Raw genomic sequence first — 23,559 nt, 5'->3', positions numbered from 1 at the left:
TGATTATTGATTTGGGGGGTATGAAACTTCAATATAGGATAAGTATGCATGATTTAATAGTAATTGAAAATATACATTATAAACCTCATCTCTATATTTACCATATGCTGTAATTGAAAATGCCTATGACAAAGATTGGATGGTGATATGGAAAAATATAAATTAACTTAAGGGAAAAAAGAAAATGTTTTGAGGGGAAAAAAGTTCTTTGACTAAAACAAACCAATACAACTGTTATTTTTACATCTTTAAAATAACTGTATGTCTGTGTTAACAGGAAAGTTAACTTGAACTTAGTGTTTAAGTGAGCATTCGCAGGTATCCTGAGCAGAATTATTTTACAGCTAAGTTTACTTTTTTTTTTTTTTTTTTTTTCCCTTTTAGGAGCATTCTTTAATTTTAGTTTAAAAAATGTGTTAGCATTACTTATAAATTGTAATAAGTCTGAGTATTTTAACTTTATTACTATGGTTGTAAGAGAAAATGAATATTTATGATCATCTTTCCACATAGATTTAAAAACCTTTAAAATTTTAAAATGGGGTCTCCAAAAACAAGCATGTGGCCTTCAAATAACCACTTCTGATATGGTTAAGCTTTCCCATTTGGGTCATATTGTGGCCTCAGTTCTTTCACATTTAAATGAAGTAGTTGAGTCAGAAAGAGTGGTTTATCAGAACGACCCATTTGTTAGACATGCTGACACTCTTGCTCCCCTCCCTTCAGAGGGTCTGGAGTGGGACCTCGGCACCTGCAAGAGGATTCTGGTGCAGGTCGTCTGAAACTTACGTTTTGAAAAATATTGAGTGAAATGATCTACAAAACCCTTTCTACCTGCATTATCCTATGATAGGAATAATTGTATCTGACTTACCAAGTTTTCACTTATCTCTTTTAAGTCCTTAAGTTGGTATACGCCATTGTGTCCAGAATTACCATTGGTTCGTACATCTAAAATTTTAAAGCTACCATGATAATACTCTGTTTTCTGGCCTGTGGTGAAAAAAAAAAAAAAAAAAAAAAAAAAAAAAAGCAGAAAATGAAGTGATTTGGGCAAAGAAAATTCAGAATCCAACTATAATGAAGCTAATATGGTCTTGAATATATTGCTGAGAGCCTTTCTAATTTAGTTTAATAAAAAGTATAGTGAAAATGATGATTAATGCTGCCGATTAATAACAGTAGCTTATATTTATTGAATGCCTATTATGTGCCAAGCCCTATTCTGGGCACTCTGCATGTAGTATTTCCTCACTCCAGCTCTCTAAGATTATAATCACCTCCATTTCACCAATGAGAAAAGTGAGGCTGAGGTGTTAAGAAATTTGACCTATGCTATGGAGGCAGTAAGTGACCTACCTGGGTTTTAAACCCAGTCAGTCTGGCTCTAGTCCTAGAATGTTTAATTACCATATTACTCCTTGCTGGGGTGAAGTGTATGCCATCTTATACTCTACTGGAAGTAGTCGTAAATAAAAATCCTTTTTTGTGTGTTTTCACTATTTTTTTTAAAAATAAATCTTTATTGTTCATATTATTACAAAAGTTCCTCATTTTTTCCCCTCCACCAGGTTCCTACCCCACCCTCTGCCCTTTCCCCACCGCCCTTGTCCTCATCTATAGATGCACAGTTTATGTTCATTCTCTTCCCACACCCCCCACTCCTCTTTTCCCTGAGAATCATCAATCCACTCCCCTTCCATACCTCTGATTCTATTATATTCAACAGTTAATATTGTTCATCAGGTTATTTAATTCCCTTGTGTTGTTTTTTTTTAATTTTTTTTATTGGCTTCCAAAGGGGAGTTTAAGGTCAAAAGGAGTTTCGGGTGTGCCCAGATCCTATTCATCAAAATCTGGATAAGCTCCCTATTTTTTGGTTCAAGATTTAGCATCAGGGTGAGTCCAGGTCCTATTTGTTCCTCATTCCAAGCACATGGATTAAGAAATCAGTACTGATAAGAGGATTCTGCCAGTGCCCTTGGTCTCAGCTGTTAAGAATTAAAAGAATGTCCATGTGCCTTCTCAGGCAGCTCTCTACATCTCACCCTTTTTTACTAATTAAAATAAAATTTAAACATCAATAATAAGGCTCTAAAATTAAAAACAATTACAAGCTACTTCTTAAATCATGTTCCTGCTCATGCTAGCATCTGTTAGCTTCCAGTCTTCTGCAAAGTCTTGGGCAGCAAATCCAAGGACTCTACACCAGCAACAAAAGAGACTCATTTAGTAGCTAAAAATAATAATATGTCCATAATTCTGATTTCTCATTTTGCTGTTTTGCATTGGCATTGTTGTTATTATTTAATAGCCAGAGTTTTGCTCTTGACATTCAAGTTTTGAAAATAACATGTATGTGGTTTAGTTTTTGCATTGGCATTATTTGCAATTGTTTTTAATTTTAGAGCCCTATTATTGATATTTTCACTTATTTTTTTAATTAATTTTTAAAATAAAAATCTTTATACATTTTATTTTGTAATGTGAGAACCAAACACACTAAGAAATACATGAAAACAAAGGCAGGGAAACACTATCAGGTTGGTAGTGAGAACAGTGTGTAACTGGAATGAACTAGTAAGAAAGCAGAGAACACAGAGAACTGTGGAAAAAACTGAGGTATTTGGTAATCTCAGGATCAACGCCTCTAGGTGAAGGGTGGGTGGGCAAGAAAGCTATGAGAGAGTTAAAAATTGAGCACAGAGCAACCACAAAACAACCTTTCTCCTTGGGGAGCCTGGCACAGAGAGGACATGATGAGGGTTTCCCAGGGACCTAGGAAAGAAACAGGGGTCCCGGGATGGTCTCTCTCTCCTAAGTGGGACATCTCTGGATCTGGAATGCTTTTTTAGTGCCCCTGATACTTATTTATACAATCCACAATGATCCATCTTTTTAATCATAGCAAAGGAGTTTTTGTGCAATCAAATTAACTGACCTAAAACTCTTTCCCATCATGTAAACTATAGGTTGGATTGTTATATTGGAGCCAGAACTATGTTCTTAAGCCCTTTAAAGCTCATAACCGAGTCTTCAGTCCCTCATCAAGTTCGAGGAAAGTGACAGCAGATAAGACCATTCAAGTTAGCAGCCTGAACTACTCTGTTTTCCCGAAAATAAGACAGTGTCTTATATTAATTTTTTCTCCCAAAGTTGTGCTAGGTCTTATTTTTAGGGGATGTCTTATTTTGGGGGAAACACGGTAGTTGTTATATCACATAATCTGGGTCAGTCACATTGTAGAGATTTGTCAAAAAAACGTAAATAGATTTTACTCTGTGTGGAGAAAAATGTCATGTTAGAAGACACAATTCTAAAATGCATTGTTTGTGTGATTATAAATATATTAGGCAATGCAAAAAATCCCTGAATATTATTTTGGAGATGGCAAATTTTTTTCTAAAAATTAGTGAAAACATTGTGTCACATTTATAGTTTACCAGTCATTTAAAAATTAATTATTTTCTTGGACATGTGCTTTGCTTTTAGCTTTGAAATGTTGGTGGACAGAAAAATGATGAGTAAAAGAGCCAATTTTAGTTACAAATTTAGTAAGTAATTTATCATAGTTTTTTCCTTGAATGTACAATGATGATTAGAATATATTATGATTACTATCTTTGATCTTTTGTGTATTTCTCAAAAGAATACTAGATTGTGAGCTCCAAAGATATAGGGAATTGGTCTGCTTTGCTTAATGCTCTATCTTGAATACTCAGAAAAGTAATTAAATTACATATAGTAGGCATTCAGTTATTAGTTATTGATGAAATAATTGAATAAATAAAAATATTCAGAATGTGGGCATTTACAGGTAAAAGTACAAATGTTTTTTGGATGAAACTACATTTACATAGTATGCGAGTGAAGCTTTACAGAAAAATGAACTCAAACAGAGTGAAATCCATAATTTTACCTACCAGAGACTAAGAAGTGAGCCAGAAGAGCAATGGTCACTGCCACCACAATCAGCAATAACACAACCAGAAGGGCAATCATCCATGGTTTCAAACTTCGGCTTCGGGTGCCAAATCCTACTGGTCTGCATAAAGGAAAACTCACCAGTAACTCTTACATAGTCATTGTTACAGGCTTTCTGATACTCCTTGAATAAGTAAAAATTGCTTTAGCTTACCTTTCCCAGCAAGACGATATTTGTCTTCCATTTTGGTCAAGGTCATCTTGGTGTGAGGGGAGGTGTGGAAAAGATAAAAATTTGGGAATCTAGAATATTGCTTCTGTCTTCTACTTCTATTTCTATTGATGGCTCTCTGTCGTGGTCAGATCTGACTTTCCTTAACAGTGTGGTCCAAAGTAGCATGCATGCTTGAAAAAGGACCATTTCTTCTTTCTCCGGTACTTTTAAAAACCATATCTAAGGGTATTTGTCTACCCTTTTAGAGTATACAAAGTGATTTCAAATCTATAATCCCATTTACATTTTTAAAATTTGTCTTTACAGTTGAAAGTATTACAAATGTTTCCCTTTCCTCCCCCACTTTGATCCAATCTACCTGCTCCTACTTCCTCCCCAAGTCTTCCCGACAATATTGTCTGTGTATAGGCTATGAATATACTAGTAAATTCATTGATTAATCTCTTCCATATCCCTCCCCTTTCTTCTGAAACATGTCAGCCTGTTACTTGCTTTAATGTTTCTGGATCTTTTTTGTTCATTAGTTTATTTTGTTCATTGGATTCCACATATAAGTGAGATTATGTGATACTTGTCTTTTTCTAACTGGCTGACTTCACTTAGCATAATACTCTCACGTCCCTCCATGATTTCTCAAAGGGTAAGAAAGTACTCATCCATATCAACAAACAACCTGATTAAAAAATGGGTAGAGAACCTGAATAGGCACTTCTCCAAAGAAGACATACAAATGTCCGAGAGACATGAAAAAATATTCAACATCACTAACCATCAGAGTGATGTAAATTAAAATGATGATGAGGTACCACCTCACACCTGCTAAAATGGCTACCATCAACAAATCAACAAACAACAAGTGCTGGTGAGGATGTGGAGAAAAGGAACTCTACTTAGTACACTGCTGGTGGGAATGCAGATTGGTATAACCACTGTGGAAAGCAGTTTGAAGTTCCTCCCTCCACCGCCCCCCCCCCCAAAAAAAAAGGAATTACCATTTGACCCAGTAATCCCACTTCTAGGAATCTATCCTAAGAAGCCAGAAACACCAATCAGAAAGAATATATGCACCCCTATGTTTATAGCAGTGATATTTACAATAGCTAAGATCTGGAAACAACCCAAGTGTCCATCAGTAAATGAGTGGGTTCAAAACTGTGGCAGGTAAATTTATACACTGTAAAAAAGAAGAATATCTTACTCCATTTACTTTTTATATTTTATTTTTAACTGGCTGTGGAAAGGCAGTGTGTCCTCTGATGGACAAGAACTAAGATGATATGAGCTAAAAGCAGAAGATCCATGGGGAGTAACATTACTTATTCTTTTAAATGGCTTAAAGTCTAAAAATTCAAATATGAGGGAGAATTTAGAGACTGCTTAGTATAGTTTAATGCATTTTCTAGATGAGGAAACTGAAGCCCAGAGAAGAAAAAGTCATTTCTCTAATATAATAGAACCATTAATAATATTAAACTCATGAATTTTCACTCTTTCAACCATTTTTTTTTCCCCAAGGCCAGACTGCTTTTCCATTGGTTGCATTTTAATTTTTAAATATGTTTATTATTGCCAAAACCGGTTTGGCTCAGTGGTAGAGCGTCAGTCTGTGGACTGAAAGGTCCCAGGTTCGATTCCGGTCAAGGGCATGTACCTTGGTTGCGGGCACATCCCCGTAGGGGGTGTGGCAAGAGGCATCTGGTTGATGTTTCTCTCTCATTGACGATTCTAGCTCTCTATCTCTCTCCCTTCCTCTCTGTAAAATATCAATAAAATATATTTTAAAAATATGTTTGTTATTTATATAGTTATTTAGTCACTCACTCATTTATTCTTTATACATTTAACCATTCATTTTCTCAGAGAATCTTATCAGTATCCAAGTCATTTAAACACAGACACACACACACACACACACACACACACACACACACCACACAAAGAACCAAAGAAATAAGGCTAGAACTCAAGGAGTTTTATGAACTTAAATCTTTCTGCCATTTGGCCCACTCCATTTTCAAAGCCAGTGATGGTGAATTTCTCTCACTTTAAACTCTCTCATATTCCAAATTTCTCTCCAGGTAGAGCCTTGTCCTTTTTTAATCCTCAGCTGAGGATATGTTTTTATTGATTTGAGAGAGAGAGAAAAGGAGGGAGAGAGGAGAGAGAGGGAAACATGGATGTGAGAGAGAAACATCCATCAGTTCCCTTCTCTACGAATCATGACTGGGGATGGAACTCACAAACTAGGTAATTTCCAGGAATCAAACCCACAACTTTTTTGGTGTATGAGACGATGCTCCAACCAATTGAGCCACCTGACCAGGGTGAGCTTAGTCCTTTTTTAAGGAATCGCCTGATTAGGTTAGGCCCACAAGAATAATTTCCCCATCTTAAAATCAACTGATTCAGACCTTAATTATATTTGCCAAATTCCTTCACAGCAGCACCTATATTCACTTGAATAAATAGGAGAAGGAATATGTGCATGCAGGATTAAGAATCTTACAAATTTATTACAAAATATTATGACTTCGATAAAAATGGACAGAAATCTATAGACTTCATAAAAAAGCATGAGATTTAAATCTCAAATTGTGTGGATGATGAAGAATTATTTCATTACAATGGAATTCTTTGTTAAGCATTCAATTAGAAGATTAAGGGGTATTTTCCCAAGCAATAATTTGAGGAATGCAATGTGAACCCTTGGAAATTAAAATAGAAAGAAAGCTAAAATTAACCCCTCATATGCATTGGGATGAGGCAATCTGCATTCCATGAAATCCAGTTTTTCATATCCATTATACCTTCATTAAGCTTGATTATTCAGTATATTCATGGCATGATTTTTTCAAAGATGTAATCAATAAAAATATGCGATAATTTGAATAATTTGGTAATTTTGCTTTTTGCAATATTTTAGATTGAAAGACATGTATCTTGAAGAATACATAGAGCAGTATGAATTGTTAATGATCAGAGTTGGGATCTTCATTTCCTCAGCAACCATGCTCTAACCTGAGGGCTTCATATGTGAGTTCTATATATGTGAGTTAGCAAAAGCCCCCCTCTACTCCACATGGATCTACCTTTTTCTAGAAAGGCCTTCCCTGAAGGCAGCAACTTTGGCTCACTCAACAGTTAACCACATGCCTTTATAATTTTATCTACAAGCTCCAAATATTTCCTTTTTCAAGATTATTTTTCTGCTTCATATTTTTATTGATTTTAGAGAGGAAAGAAGAAAGAGAGAGACATCAATGATGAGAAAGTCATTTATTGACTGCCTTCTTCATGCCCTCTCCTGGGGATCAAAACCACAAACTGGGTATGTGCCCTTGACCAGAATTGAACCCAGGACCCTTCAGTCTTCAGGCTGATGCTTTATTCACTGCGCCAAACCAGTTAGGGCTTTTTGCTTCCTTGTAGGTATATTTACACAAATGCAGGTAGAGACATGTGATTGTTTTACAAGCACCAATTTACAGATAGATTATGGTCTCATAACTCTTCATAAAGACAGTTTTTGAAGTGTAAAATATACTATCTGATTTTAAAAGAAATTATCTGTTAGCTTCTGGGCCAACTAAGATGTCTATTTAACTCCTAATGTAACTGAACAAAGGTGCTAAGTGCACTAACTTCCTGGGAGCCATTTGGTGCAGAAAAATGCTCCTCTTTCTCCAAGCTGGTTCCCACCTCTGGAGGAAAGATCTTATAGAACCAAAATGCAGAACTCTCCTTTCACCAGTGAAAATCATCATTCCCTCTGAGCCACTAATATCAGGCATTTGTTACAGAAAAGCATCCTTTTGTGGGGACCTAATGCATGACTATTTTAGAATGACCATTTAATAATAAAAATAATAAGAACAAGAGCTACTATTTATTAAGGGCTGACTTTATAGGAGTTGTTGATATCTTGTAATCTTTCATCCTCTAAACCAGTGGTTCTCAACCTTTCTATTGCCGTGACCCTTTAATACAGTTCCTCGTGTTATGGTGACCCCCAACCATAAAATTATTTTTGTTGCTACTTCATAACTGTAATTTTGCTACTGTTAATGAATTGTAATGTTTTCCAATTGTCTTAGGCTCTACCACAGCTGTTCTCAACCTGTGGGTCATGAGAACCAATAGCAGGGCTGACATCAGAAAACAGAGATATTTACATTACGATTCATAACAGTAGCAAAATTACAGTTATGAAGTAGCAACAAAAATAATTTTATGGTTGGGAGTCACCACAACACGAGGAACTGTATTAAAAGGTCAGAGCATCAGAGAGGTTGAGAACCTCTGCAAACACTCTTGTCAGTAGAGTTATTTATCTTCATTTTACAGGCAAATAATTTGCTCAATTCATACAGTCAGTCGGCACTAATTTTTGCCACTAGTACTCAGAAGCCCATCTTTCTCTGAGATATCAAACTTCCCTTTGAGAGTGATTTTTTCCCCCCTTCAGAACAAGCTTCCTATTCACCCAAATGAATAATGTGTGAAATTTCAAGCAACATTAAAAAAAAAGTGAGTAGAAACCCAGAAGAGGAGTTGGCATCTGAAGTGGGGCCAGGGTAGCCTGAAGGGGATGAGCCCTTCACCCAGGGGATCTGTGCTAATTCTGATTACTGTCAGCACTGAACTGAACTGTAGGACACCTGGTGCTCCAGAATTGTTTGGGGGAAAGCCCCATACAGCCCGTGTCAAAGTGTTGTGAAAGTGAAGAAAAACACAAAGGTTTTAAAAATTCCTTTAAGTCTTCACCTGCCTGGACAAATGTTCGGAAGGCATCCTATATTGTAGATATGGCCTCATCTTTTAGAGTAGAAGAATTTGGCTTCAGTCCTGCTAGTAACTTTTAACATGTATCATGAGAAATTTATATGACTTTTCTGAATTTCAATTGTCCCACCTAAAAACAGTGACAAAAAATATGGCCCAGAGATGTGAAGCAATGACGTGAGTAATGAAGGACTCTAGCACATATTAAATTTATTCTGTGGGCCAGGAGTATTCATATGGGTTATCTCATGTAGTTGTTGCCACAGCTTTTTTTGAATTAAAAAAAATATTTTGGCTTGAAAATTATAAACAAATAAACCAAAGAACAAAAACAAAAACAAGAAAAGCAGTTTTAATATCATAACAGTTAAGCTCTGATTCCAGATTTCCTCAAATCCCAACTCCTCACTTTACTACCTGGCATAATGTACAGCCAGTTACTTTTTTATCTATGAAATGAAGATAATAATAATAATAGTATCTAACAGTATCTAAACACTATGAGATTGCTGAAAAATTAAAAAAAAAGTAAAATTGATCATTTTCACAAAGCTTAGTAATCAGTAAGAATCATGAAGGTTTTATTTTGCTCTTTTGATATTAATTCTGTTTTTTTCAATATATTAGAGAATGGGCTTGGCAAATTAACAAATTGTTTAAAATGAGTATTCAGAATGAAATTAAAATGTAAAATGTAAATGTTTGCAAAGACTTTCCCAGGATGATATTTTCCTTTAAAGAATAAAAATGGAGAGGAAGAATCTAATTTTTGCATTTAGTTAGCAATGACAAACATAATGTGCTATAGGAAGAGAGAGATATGCAGACTTATGGGAAAAGGACAATCTCAGATGAAGTCATTTAGTATTTTATTTATACAATGGAAATAATTAAGATTTTAAGGGAGTAATTCTCCCAATTAATACATTTTTAAAGAGTAGGGGTTTGGATATTACTAAAAGCAAGTGAATATTCACAGCAAAGTTCAAACACTAAAGATATCTCTGAGATGTAGAGAACAGGGTCACTAAACCCATAGAGAAGAGACCTAAGGTTCCATAGAGCAGAAACAGTGAATTTATGGGCCAATTATATTTGACAAGGGTCCCCATTGTATTTCTTGTTCCTTGAGAAGTAGGAATGGTGAGTGTGATTGTAGAACATATTGTAGACTTAATGTAGGTGAGATATAGGATGTCATGGCACTGGTTTTCCCCTCTCTCTGAAAGTGGAGCATTCCTATGACACCTTTGATAAGCATAAATGGCAAAAAGGGAGGAAACATTTATCAATAATTTGTAAGGAACATTTTTGTTCATTCCCAGGCCCCCAAAATAACTTACCAGATCATACCAAATAACACATAAAAGTAAACTAAAAGTAACTAAAAGTAACACCTACATGAATTAAGAACAGAAATTATAGTGGTAAATACATGGCCGGTATAAACTAGATTGAGCTTGGTGATGCCACTTTTGACGCTCACTGCAAAACAAACACTGAATGCTATTTTTGCTTTTCATGTTTTTCTTTTGTTTTTTTGTTTTTTTATAAAAGTGAAAGTCCTCTTTGAATTTCTTTCAGTTAACAAAAGCAGATACTAATGTAGATTTTTTTGGAAAGTGTAGTGGCATATCATGAACTTTTGAAAAGTGGGGATACCAGAAATTATTAAGCTTTTGTTTTGCCTCAGTCCTTAGATTCACTTGTTAGTGTGACCTGCCACCTCCTGCAAATCCCCTAAATCCTGGATTAGTATTCCTTGAATTTATCTTAAAGGAACCATAAACCTTTGATGATTCCTACTGTCCCCTTTCTTTAACAATAAATATTATGGGTGCCCTAAACAAGAGCATTGATTTCCAAAATGATTCCTATAATTTACTTCCCTAAAACTGAACACATTCTTATAAATACAGATATTCATTAGAAAAAATGATTTTGGCTATCTATAATCACGAGACTTCATATTCTTTAAAGAATAATTTGGGGAATGTGAATATGAAAGGTTGGAACTACTGCTTTATATGAACATGGGATATACAGTTTCAGAATCAACAAAGTTTAATAAGCAAAACATTAATGCTAAACAATTAGATATGTTTACTCATTCATGTGTTCACCAAATATTTACCGAGTGCCAATTATGTGTGAAGCATTCTAGACCTGTTCTCAGGATCTCAGAGAAGCTTTGACAATTGCAATGTGCTCACTAAAGTGCTGATACAAATGTGGGTTTTATTAGTGGGGAAGGAAGCCAAGGAAAGTGCATTAACTTAGTGGCCAATCTAGAGTCAAGTTCTCATCTCTGACATGTCCCCGGTGGAGCCCTGGCCTCCTGGAGCCTCTGCAGGAGTCTGGGAAGACTGGACTTGAGGAGCTGCGTAGTGCAGCTCTCCGGCTCTGTCATTACACTGCTCTGTAGACCTGGGAGGCCTCTTCATTTCTGTTTCCCTCAGATTTCTCACTTTAAAGTCATAGTTAACAACACCTCTTCTACTGATCTCACAAGAGTGTCCTGGCTATTAAATGAAATAACATAAATATAACTGTTTTGAAATGGCATAAATGGTGAAGTATTATTGTCATCATGGATGTTTAAAGTCACTATTTTAATTATGTATAGTTATATTAAGAAATTTTATTTTCCCTCTCCTTTGCGTGTAGCAAACCCCATTTGAAAACAAACAAACAAACAGAAACAACTTGAAATCATAGCTTTCTTTTTTCTTAATATTTAATAGAAAAATTTTAAGACAATAGACATGTTTTTCCCCCAATCCGGGTCTCCTGTTATCTTTCTTCCCCTAAGAAGTCCTGACAGTTCTATGATGAAGGCAGGTGCCTCTATAGTTACTGGCCTCCCAATCTGCATTAGTTCCCAGGGACTAACTTTAAGGTACAAGGAAAAGCAACTAAAGGGAAAGTACCAAAGAAGCTAAATTTTGTCAGATTGCTAATAGGCTTTTCAAAAACAAATGAACACCTTTCCCCGAACCCCAAAATCAGAATCAATCAGAATGCAAGGTAATATATTTCTCGTTAACTTCTAAAATCCCAACTATTTGAAATTGACAATGTGCAGTCATGCTCACAATGATCTTTAAATACAAAAACACTAATTTCAAATACAGAGATTAATTACTCCAGCTGTTATAACAACTTCAAACATCTCACAAAATCCAGTGGAGATTCAATCCACTGAGGACACCTTGTAGGAACCTCTGACAAACCAGGAATCTAGCCACTGACACACAGCACAGCAAACAAGTCATTTACAAAACAAAGCTGAACTTACCGCAACATCATCCACAGGAGAAAAATATGTGCTTGGAAGCATGCACCCACTGAACTCGACTTCCTAATCAACTATATGACATCTCTAGTATATTAAAGGTCTACAGCTACAAGAAATAAGGAAACAAATTACAAGTAGTTGAAATGAAACTAGTTTGACAAGTCTGAACAGAGAAGTCTCAACCCATAGAACAGCTTGAAGAGCTCAGAGACAGCATAGTCCCAACAAGAAAGCAATATCTTTTTTTTTTTTTTTTTTTTTTTTTTTTTTTAGTATTGACTAATTTCATCAAAGGAGAAGAAACTGGTTGGAAGGATTTGAATGAGAAACACCTAAGGAATGCAGTAGGATTAAGAGTTTAAAGAAGATTACTGGTAGGTATACAGATATCTTAAAAAAGCCTTCACATAAATGCTTTAAATAAAAACAACCAGATATTCTTAAAACTTATATTTATAAAATAACTCAAGAAATATTCCTTACATTTTTTTTTGTTGAAAAGAGCTATCTCCATGTGTCACAAGGATATAGTGAATTTATTAATACATAATAATTTTTCTTTTAAAATATCTACTTCTGAGAGTTTTTAAATAAGTTTATATCAAATCAGATTTTCCCCAAAATGATTTTACATAATAAATTTATATTACAATTTACATTTATGTTGTACTAGTGTATATTACACAAATATGTCTTTCTATATATGGAGAGAGATTTATCAGCATAAAGAAAACAAAAAAAGAGATAAGAGAAACAAATAACATTTTTGAAAATTTTTAATTAGAGCATTAGATAAATAACATAAATACCTGCTCTTTGTGAATAGTGAAACATTAGAAATGAGACTAAAGTCCTGTTTGATCTTGTCCTAAAAAGACCTCTCTTTTTACAGAACATACTAAGTATTTACACACACACTTATATCTGTAAAAAAAACACATGAAAAAAAAATTAAAAGCATCATATTCACCCATTTTTTTGGAGCCCCCCCCCCCCCCCCCCACTTAGTATTTTGAAGATCTTCCTAGGTCAGGAAATACAGATCTATCTTCTTCTTTAAAAAAAAAAATAAATCTTTATTGTTGCGATTATTACAGATGTCCCCCCACCTCCCATTGCCTTCCTCCACCCAGTTCCTGCCCCACCCCAGGCCTTCAGCACCCTATTGTCTGTGACTATAAGTAGGGCATATATGCATATAAGATATTTGTTTAATCTCTTCCGGCCCCTTCTCTCTGAGAACTGTCAGCCTGTTCCATGTCCATGCCTCTGATCCTATTTTATCCTCCAGTTTATTCACTAGATTTCTTATTCATTTATTTTGATTTTTAGATTCAGTTGATGATAGGTATGTATTTGTTGCTATTTTGTTGTTCATATTTTTTTTTTAATCTTTTTCTTTTTCTTCTTCTTCCTCTTCTTAAAGAAAACCCTTCAACATTTCACATAATATTGGTTTGGTGATGATGAACTCACTTAGCTTTTCCTTCTCTGTGAAGCTCTTTATCTGATCTTTAATTCTAAATGATAGCTTTGCTAGGTAGAGTAATCTTGGTTGTAGGTTCTTGGTATTTGTCACTTTGAATATTTCTTGCCATTCCCTTCTGGCCTGGATAGTTTCTGTTGAGAAATCAGTTGACAGTCGTATGGGTACTCCCTTATAGGTAATTAACTGTCTTTCTCTTGCTGCCTTTAATAGTCTCTCTTTGTCTTTAGCCCTTGGCATTTTAATTATGATGTGTGTTGGTGTGGTTATTTTGGGTTCCTCTTGTTTGGGACTCTGTGCTTTCTGGACTTGTAAGTCTATTTTTTTCAGTAGGTAGGGGAAGTTTTCTAACATTATTTCTTCACATAGGTTTTCAATATCTTGCTCTCTCTCTTCTGTTGGCATCACCACAATGTGAATGTTGGTATGCTTGAAGTTGTCCCAGAGGCTCCTTACACTATCTTCATATTTTTGGATTCTTATTTCTTTTGCTTTTCTGGTTGGATGTTTTTTTCGTCCTCATATTTCAAATAATTGATTTGATTCTCAGAACCCTCTACCGTTGAATACCTGTATATTATTCTTTATTTCAGTCAATGTATGCCTAATTTCTTCTCACTAAGATCATTGAAAGTTTCCCTAAGTCCCTTACAGATTTCTAGAAGATTCTTGAGTAACCTTACAACTGTGGGTTTGAACTCTTTATCATACCTTTCTTCCATTTCTTTCATTTGTGAATTGTTTCTTTGTCTCCACATTTTGGCTGTTCTCCTGTGTTTGTTTCAATGTACTGAGTAGCTGCTAAGTCTCCTTGAGTTGATAGAGTGGCCTTGTGTATAAGATGTCCTATAGGGCCCACTAGCTCTCAGCCTCTCCAGTCACCTGAACTGGTGCACCCCTTTGTGGGCTATGAGTCCAGTCTTGTTACAGTTGAGCCTTTATTGCTATTGGCATCACTGGGAGAAATTGACCTCCAGGCGAATTGGCTATGAGGACCAGCTGTGACTACAGTGGGAGAGCTACCATTCAGGAAACACCCCTATGGAGCAGGATTTGCTTCAGTGGGGCTTTGGTGCTCACTGAGTCTGCCCCTTGAGTATGTCGCTTATGGATGTGTAGAGTTATAATCTGGTATGGTCTGACATTGACCACTGGGTACACTGGCTGTGTGTCTCTAGAGAGGTGTAAAGTCAGCCACGGCCCCGGGCCACAGAGAGATCTATAGACTCTTCCTCTTTGTATTGGATATGGAAGTGCTCAGAGGAGGCCCAGCTGTGAAGCAAGGCAGGCTGGTGCTTGTTCCAGGTCTTAGGCCTTTTATTGACAGGCTTGAGGCTCCCTGACCCAGCTGCAGCTTGTATGAGATTTTCAAGGACAGGCCATTTATATGCAAAGGCTGCTGCAGGCAGCTTGGGTGGAATTGTATACAATAAATTGAATGAGGTGGTATTTTAGGGAATCACCAGAGCAGAGCAAACAGAAATGGCTGCCAGTCAGCCCTGCAACCTGGGAGGTCCCTGCACAGGAACAATGATCCCTGGGAGTACCTCTGTCTGAGAGAGAGCCACCCACAAGTTCCTGCCCTGATGCTAGACAAATTTATCCCTCAGATCCTCTCCCTGGAGCTGGAACCTAGAGAAAGCAGGACCTTGTAAGTTCACTTCATGATACTGTCCTTTTAAGAGGAATAGCTGGGGCTCCAGCAGCCTCTGTGTCACTGTTTTTTATAGTGGATAGTTATGGGGACTTCTTTTCCCAGCTCTGAGACCCTGGACTGTGGGGGTCTCGTGTGGGGCTGGGACTCCTGGCTCCTCTGCTTGGCCTTTGCAGAGATGATCTCCCTCCTGATTAAAAAAGCAGCACAGGTGGGTGCCAGACCAGCCTGTTCTGTGCCTCTGCACTCCTACCAGTCTCAGTGTGCTTTCAGCCAGCTTTCCAGTGGTTCTGGATTAGGGGTGTCGAACTCAATCAGAGAAGGGGCCAAAATCTAAAATCCAGCCTAAATCGCGGGCCAAATGGTTTGCTGAACAGTCATAAACTGTCATTGTGATGGAAACGCAGCGGAGTGCAGTGATGACAGCTCGGTGCGGGCCACATTGCAAGGCCTGACGGGATGGATTTGGCCCCCAGGCCTTGTGTTTGACACGTGTTCTGGATGATGGTTGCTCTGTATTTGAGTTGTAATTTTGATGCGGTTGTTGGAGACAGTGAGTATAGGTGCTTACCGATGCCACTATCTTGGTTCTCCCTACCTTCTCTGTTTGACGACTATATGAAGTATGAACACCCTGCTTAGCCTTGATTATAATCTTACAACTAAATTGTACCCATTTAAAGGGAAATACTATTCAAACAAAGGTTTTTTTTTCAGTTATTGCTTCTAACACATTGGGAGAGGACATTTGAAATAATTTTAGTACTGTGCATATCATGCTGTACATGGACAAACTCTTTAGAATTAGAGTGCCAGTGTTCAAATTGTAGTAGTCTATAAAATAGAAATAATACTAGTGACTACCTTATAGGGCTTTTTGAAGTACAAACGTGTTAATATGGGTAAAATGCTTGGATTAGTGCCTTGTGCAATGGAAGCATTACAGAAACATCAGCTAATCTTGTTAGAAGTCCTTGACTTATTTGTATATATTTCCTTAGCTAATGTTTTTCAGATAAACCCTTAGGGAAGCTCATTCGATTGAACTAACAAGGAAGAAGCACACATAGCTACACCTTCCCTTCCTTTCTGTTTCCTTTCCTTCCATCTTTTCCCTCCTTGTCATTCCCCTCCCTCCTCTCCCACTGACATAGTGCTTCAAGGGATAGCAAACAGAGGCATGGACTTAGAATGGAATTCTGACTTTTTAATAGTAGGTGAACTTCAACAGTCTACAAAAACCCTTTCAGCATGTGCTCTCCTGTATGAAACAAGCTGATACCATTTGTTTACCACTTTTGTGAGAATTAAATAACATAATGTATGTGGCACTGCCTAGCACACTGTCTGGTACTAAATAGCAACTTCCACTGTAGGGGGCTGAAGGCCTGGTTCCTTTCCCAAGCCCAGACTTTGGAGGAAAATACACATTACTAGTAGTATGCTGGTTAATTACCAATTATTTGGAGATTTTTCAGTTATCTTTCTGCTTTTGAGCTCTAGTTTAATTCCATTTTTTGAGAATATAATTTATATAATATCTATGTTAAAATTTGTTAATTTTAATAGATCTATTGGTGAATTTCCATGTAAATTTGAGAGTAATGTAAATGTATATTTTTAAAAAATAAAAAAATAAAACACACCTTTGTCTGTAAATCCTGGCTCCCTGACACTACTGCTGGTTGGCCCTTTCTGCACCTAAACTTCCGCCTCTGGGCATGGAATTCATAATAGCTTTCCAGACTGTTGTAAGAATTAAGTGAAAGAATGCATGAAAAATGCTCCCCACACTAGTGGCACATGTAAGAACTGAATCGTTAACGGTATTAAGATAGCATGGTGACTGCACCAATGTCAGCATGGCAAACATAGCAGGAAGTTTGCTTAGTCAGCCTCTATTAGCCCTGATGTCTGTCTTCTTAGCTTTCTGGTCTTTGTTTGCAGGAAGGTAGAGGACTAAATGGCTAAATTCAAGAATTGGTAGTGAGAGTTGTATAAACCATCAGCTAACAAAAGGCAATATGGCATAGTGAACAAGAAACATACAACTTTGAAGCAACTGGAACCAAATTTCTGACCCTCAATAACTACAGCTTTGAGTAGGTTCATTAGCTTTCTGGAAATAATTTCTCTTCTCTCAGAATTGTAACATATATGAAAATAAAATGAGATTACCTTAAAAGAGTTAGTCTGAGTAAAAGAATCGAGGCTCACAGTGCATGATTCCATTAATAGGACATTCTAGAAAAAACAATGCTCATAAGGACAAAACAGATCAGAATTTCCAGAGTCCGATGGTGGCAGGGAAGCACTCACTACGAGAGATGATGAAAAGGTTTTCTATTTTGTGGTGGTGGTTATAGGCTGTATGTGTTTGCCAAAATTCATGGAACTATTCACTAAAAATGCTGAGTTTTGATAAATGCAGCATAAGGATTATATCAACAATGGCAATATACTTTTCTTGGAGATGTAAATTCCATTTTTTTGAGAATATAATTTATATAATATTTCTTTGAATATTTCTCTTCAAATGATATTTTTGTTCTCTCTCTCCTAATGGGAAGTGACAGAATTGATACCAGGTGACAAACAAGTGTTGTCATGTAAGAAGGGACTAGGTGGAAAGCATCACAAAGCTTAGAAGTCATGATGTTAGTGGAAACTAGGCTCACAAGTAGAGCATTTCATGGACCCACACACAGGAGATTGTGGTGTGGCAAGGTTTATCTGTGAGGTAGCTCAGACTCTATTGTGTTACGTTCATTTTGGAGAAGCCCACTATGGTAAATACCATGCCATTTAGTAATTGGTTAAGTAGATATTTGCTCTGTACCTATGATGTGTCAGGGTGTGTTATAGGTACCTGGAGATGAGAGCAGTTACAAAAGAAGACAATCATTAAAATCATTTCTTTACATAGATCATCAACTGTTTTCTTGTCTTTTACTTTGTACTCTCTTGATGAAAAGATAACCTTGGATAAATCCAAGTATCTATGATTCTTCACCTGTACCTTTGTACAATATACAGATCTGTAAGAAAAACCACAAAAACCAATTTACCTCATTTTAAGTTCCTGTTTATGATCCTAAAGTAGCTCCTAGGCAGTCTTTTTTTATATGTTTCCAAGCTATTGACTTTCCCATAATCCAGGGCAATTTCTCACCTCTCTATTTTCCTCAAACCCCTTCAGCTACTCTCTCATTCCCACTCTTAGCTGATGACCTTCTTCATACATTTTGTATTAGGTTCCTGAGTCTGCTGGAACAAATTACTACAAACCTAGTGACTTAAAAGACATAAATTTAATTCTTTCACAGTTCAGGAGACCACATGTCTGGGATTAAGGTGTCAGCAGTATTACACTCCTTCCGAAGGCTCTAGGAAGGATCCTTCCTCGCCTCTTCATGTTCTGGTGGCCCCAGGAATTCCTTGGCTCATGTCTGAAAACTCCAGTCTCTGCCTCAGTCTCCATATGGCTGTCTTTTCTGTTCTTTCTGTGTTCCCTCATTTTCTGTCCCTCTCTTTTGTTACTTTTTTTAAAAGATTTTTTTTAAATCTATAGTTTTATTAAAACAATACTGACAGTGTTATATGAAATTTACATTTAAACAACATTTTCACAGAAATCTAACACATGCCTAAAAGGATTTTACAATGAAGTTCTAAATGTAGGACTGGATGATGTCAATAACTGACGGATTTTATGAGTCAGGACAGCATTTTGGGTATTAGTTAATTCTTAGAATAAAAAAAAAAAGAAGTTTTGTTTTGTGTCTTAAAGTGAATCACCGTTTATGCAACCAGGTCCCAAATTTTAATAAAACAACCCTACTCCTCTCCCTTCCCACCCCCAAATAATACAGCAGTAATAGCCAAAAACTGCACACATGCTACGCTGTAAAAACGCAGTTAACATTATTAGAGAAGAAGGCTGTGGCTTGTGGAGATGCTCTTTGAAGATCTACAGTATCTTTTTGCTCTCACACATATTCATTCTGCAAGTTTTGTCCTTTATGAAAGGCCCTTCGCTTTTCTCAGCCAAGTGCAGAATGAATTGCCTTGAAACACTTATTCTCCTTCCCCTCCCTGTGGATGTGTGTGCAACCTACGCAGCATGGGATGGCTTTAAAGCACTTGGGCTGCTGTAGGGCACAGAAACGATATTGGCTCTTCAAAGGACATCTTCTCAAGCCACTTCAGGACAAGCAGAACTCCTTCCCTGCCCCCTTGAAACCCACAGTCAGATGTGACAGGGGCCGGTACTCCAGAGAGTTAATTCTTGCCATACTTTTTTTTTTTTTTTTTTTAAATATATTTTATTGATTTTACACAGAAAGGAACTGAGACGGACAGAGAGTTAGAAATGTTGATGAGAGAGAAATATCGACCAGCTGCCTCCTGCACACCCCCCACTGGGGATGTACCTGCAACCAATGTACATGCCCTTGACTGGAATCGAACCTGGGACCTTTCAGTCCACAAGCCGACGCTCTATCCACTGAGCCAAACCGGTCCTGGCTCTTGTCATACTTTTTGTCATCATCCTCTGAGGGACAGAAGTACCACATCAGCCTTTCCTCATGGAAGGATATGGCAAACTGGGGACACTGGACATTGGCTTCCTTGGCTGGGACCAGGTCAGCCTCATCAGAGGTTTTCCGTTTCATCAGGACCATGAGCTCTCCACTGGAGTCTGCAGCTCCAATGACCCGTTCTGGCTCCAAACCCCAGGCAAAGCCTCGAGGCTTTTCTGGCTCTTCTTTCTTCTTCTTTGGTTTACTCTCCCCTCCCTTCTCTTCAGAATCAGAGTCAGCTTTGCGCTCACCTCCCTCTGATTTATCTGTCTCTGTTTTCTGTGACTGTAAGAACTCAGCAGTGAGGTCGGGGCAATCCAAGTTCTCTTCTGGCTCCCACGTGTGTCCTCATCTGAGAACCCCTTCCACCTGAGGAGGTTCTCCACTTTGCCCTTTACCACTCCACCATCGAGAACTTTTCCCACCACATATTCCTCTTCCTCCTCTTCTAGCACCTCCTCCACTTTCTTCTTGTTTTGTTTTTTCTCCCATAGTGCCCGCCAGTTTTCTGGTATAAAGGGTGACACTGCTCAGAGCAGCGCCCAAAAGCAAGAGAGGAATCGGTGCTGCACTACTAGTGTGTCATGTCAGGGATGGGGGCAGGAGGTGAGGTGGGGGAGAGGGGAGGGCCGGAAGAGTGGCGCCCAGAAAAGCAACAGGCCAGTGGCAGCAGTTGAGCCCCTCACTGAAGCGGCGTACAACAGGCCGACGCCAACAGCCCTCTCCTTAGCTGAACAAAAGAGCCTCTCCTTTAAAGAATTTTTAAAAATTGATTTCAGAGAGGAAGGGAGAGGTTGAGAGAGCTTGAAACATCAGTGATGAGAGAGAATCATTGATTGGCTGCCTCCTGCATGCCCCCCACTGGGGACTGAGCCAGCAACCTGGGCATGTGCCCTGACCTGGAATTGAACTGTGACCTCCTGGTTCATAGGTCAACACTCAACTATTGAGCCACACCAGCCAGGCACTCTCTTGTTTTATTGTGATAAAATATACATATAACAAAATTTACTGTTTTAACCGTTTTTAGGTGTATATTGTTCCTTGGCATTAAATATATTCACATTGTGCTGCAACCATCACCATCATCTATCTCCAGAACTTCATCTTCCAAAACTGGAATTCTGTGCCCATCACACATTAATTTCCAATTTTTCTTTCCCCCAGTCTCTGGAAACCACCATTCTACTATCTGTCTCTATTAATTTGACTACTTTAGGTACCTCACACAGCATGTCTTTATTTCACTTAGCACAATGTCCTTAAGGTTCATCCATATTATAGCAGATGCCAGAGAGTTCTGATTTCTTAAGGCGGAAAAATATTCCATTATATGAATCTACACCACATTTTGTTTCTCCATTGGTCTGTCAATGGCTTTTTCAGTTGCCTTTTCCTTTTGGCTATTGAGAATAACGCTGTTGTGAACATGGTATATAAATAAGTATCTGTTTGTTCCTGCTTTTAATTATTTTGGATAGATAACCAGAAGTGGAATTGTTGTTTCATATGACAATTTTATGCTTAATGTTTTGAGGAACCACCTGTAGTAGACTGAATAAATTTCTTCAAAATCTGTATGTTGAAACCCTAGCTCTGGATGTGATAGTATTAGTAGGTGGGGCCACTGGAAGGTGATTAAGTCATGAGAGTGGAACCCTCATGAATGGGATTAATGCCCTATGAGAAGAGACCCCAGAGAGCTCTTGTCTCTTCTCCCAGGTGAGGCCACAACAAGAGGATGGCCCTCTGTGAACCAAGCAGCATGATCTCACGACATACCAGATCTGCTGGTGCCTGATCTTGACCTTCCCAGACTACGTAACTGTGAGTAATATATTATTTGTGTTTAAACCACCTAGCCCATGGTATTTTTGTTGTTAGCCAAAATGGGCGAAGGCACTACCATAACATTTTCTACAGCAGTTATACCATTTTACATTTCACCAGGAATGAATGCACAGGGTTCCACTGTCTCCACATCTCTTACCAGTCCTTCTTTCCCTTTCTTCACTCTACTAATGGGTGTGAAGTGGTATCTCATTGTGATCTTGATGTGCATTTCTCTAATGATTAGTGATGTTGAGCATTGTATTGTGCTTATTGATATATCTATGTCTTCTTTGGAGAAATATCTGTTCGAATACTTTGCCCATTTTTACATTTTGGTGTTTGCTTTTTAGTTGTTGAATTGTATCAAAACTCTTTAAATATTTGGCTATTCCTTATCAAATATATGATTTGCAAATTCCATGGCTTGCCTTTTCACTGTGTTGATAGTGTCTTCTGATGCAGAAAAGTGTTTTACTTTTTTTTGTTGTTTTTAAAAAATATATATTTCATTGATTTTTTACAGAGAGGAAGGGAGAGAGATAGAGAGCTAGAAACATCAATGAGAGAGAAACATCAACCAGTTGCCTCCTGCACACCCCTCATCGGGGATGTGCCCGCAACCAACGCACATGCCCCTAACCGGAATCGAACCCAGGACCCTTCAGTCCACAGACCGATGCTCTACCACTGAGCCAAACCGGTTTCGGCAGAAAAGTTTTAAGTTTTGATGTAATCCAGTTTATGCTGCTTGGTTCACAGAGGGCCATCCTCTTGTTGTGCCTTGATACTGTCCAAAATCGGCAGCCTGGGTTGCTGGGACTCGTGTCTGGTATGAAAAGCAGGAGAACATTGTCTCAAGGCAACGTTGGGAAAGGAAGGGTGTTGGGGGTCAGGGTGAGGGATGAAAAAGTAGAGCTTTGAAATTGCTCCTTTAATATTCACTTATTCCACTCTAGGCTCCTGCCACCCACACACGTACTCCAGTTCAGGATAGCCTCCATCTCCTCGTCTCTCACTTTTATTATAATTTCCTGGCCTAGAATTCATGTTTACTGCTTTCTTATATACTTTATTTGATTGGATTGATTTGGAGGGAGAAGGTATGCTATGCTAGTTCACCAATTTGGCAGAAATGAGAGAGAGAGGGGCAGATAAAAATATATAATTTTTTAAGTAGATAAATCCTTTAGATTATGTTTATATAAACAAAGAAAAAAAACCATGAAAGGATATACAAAACTGGAAACTTTTATTAACTCAGGAGAAAATTTGGGAGAGATTGCCAGATTTTTCTTTGTATTACTCTATGTTGGGACACAGATTGTATAAATTATAGTTTGAAATGAGATGACAATAAAATATATTTTTAAAATAACATTGACCAGGAGATGGCAGTATAGTAGCACATTTGGTCTAAGTTTCTTAGTATCTTGCAGCATTTTTTTTTTTCTTTTTTAATTCATGAATAGTTGACATAAAATATTATATTAATTTCAGGTGTACAACCTATTTAATCAACAGTTATATATTTATTAATTATGAAGTGATCTCCACAATGTCTAGTAACACTTATCACTGTACACAACTTTTATGATATCATTGACTGTATTCCATGGGCTGTACATTATATCACTATGACTTATTTTATTCTATTTTATTTTATAACTGGAAGTTGTGCCTCTTATTCCTTTTCCCCTTCTTACTCATCACCACCCTTCCCTCCTCTCTGGCAACCAAAATGACATTAGCATATTGCACATACCA

At 37.4% G+C, this 23,559-nt stretch overlaps 1 protein-coding gene and 1 pseudogene across 1 annotated transcript in view; both read right to left on the bottom strand.

Annotated features, from left to right (window-relative positions):
- Positions 1–12,433, bottom strand: part of TMPRSS11A (transmembrane serine protease 11A) — a 43,478-nt gene extending 31,045 nt beyond the window's left edge. Inside the window, exons 1-3 of the mRNA XM_036414958.2 lie at positions 12,240–12,433; positions 3,924–4,045; positions 875–993 (exon numbers count right to left, since the gene is read on the bottom strand). Of these exons, the coding sequence (XP_036270851.1) occupies positions 875–993; positions 3,924–4,045; positions 12,240–12,250 (252 nt within the window). The 5' untranslated portion in view covers positions 12,251–12,433. The remainder of the gene's footprint in view (positions 1–874; positions 994–3,923; positions 4,046–12,239) is intronic.
- A 724-nt stretch (positions 12,434–13,157) lies between these two features.
- LOC118723649 lies at positions 13,158–22,842 on the bottom strand (annotated as a pseudogene).
- Positions 22,843–23,559: the final 717 nt, after the last annotated feature.

The sequence above is a fragment of the Pipistrellus kuhlii genome, unplaced genomic scaffold, assembly GCF_014108245.1.
Source record: "Pipistrellus kuhlii isolate mPipKuh1 unplaced genomic scaffold, mPipKuh1.p scaffold_m20_p_1, whole genome shotgun sequence".
In the NCBI taxonomy this organism is placed as follows: domain Eukaryota; kingdom Metazoa; phylum Chordata; class Mammalia; order Chiroptera; family Vespertilionidae; genus Pipistrellus; species Pipistrellus kuhlii.
The sequence above is the reverse complement of the archived record's forward strand: the minus strand, read 5'-3'. Positions and strand labels throughout refer to the sequence as shown.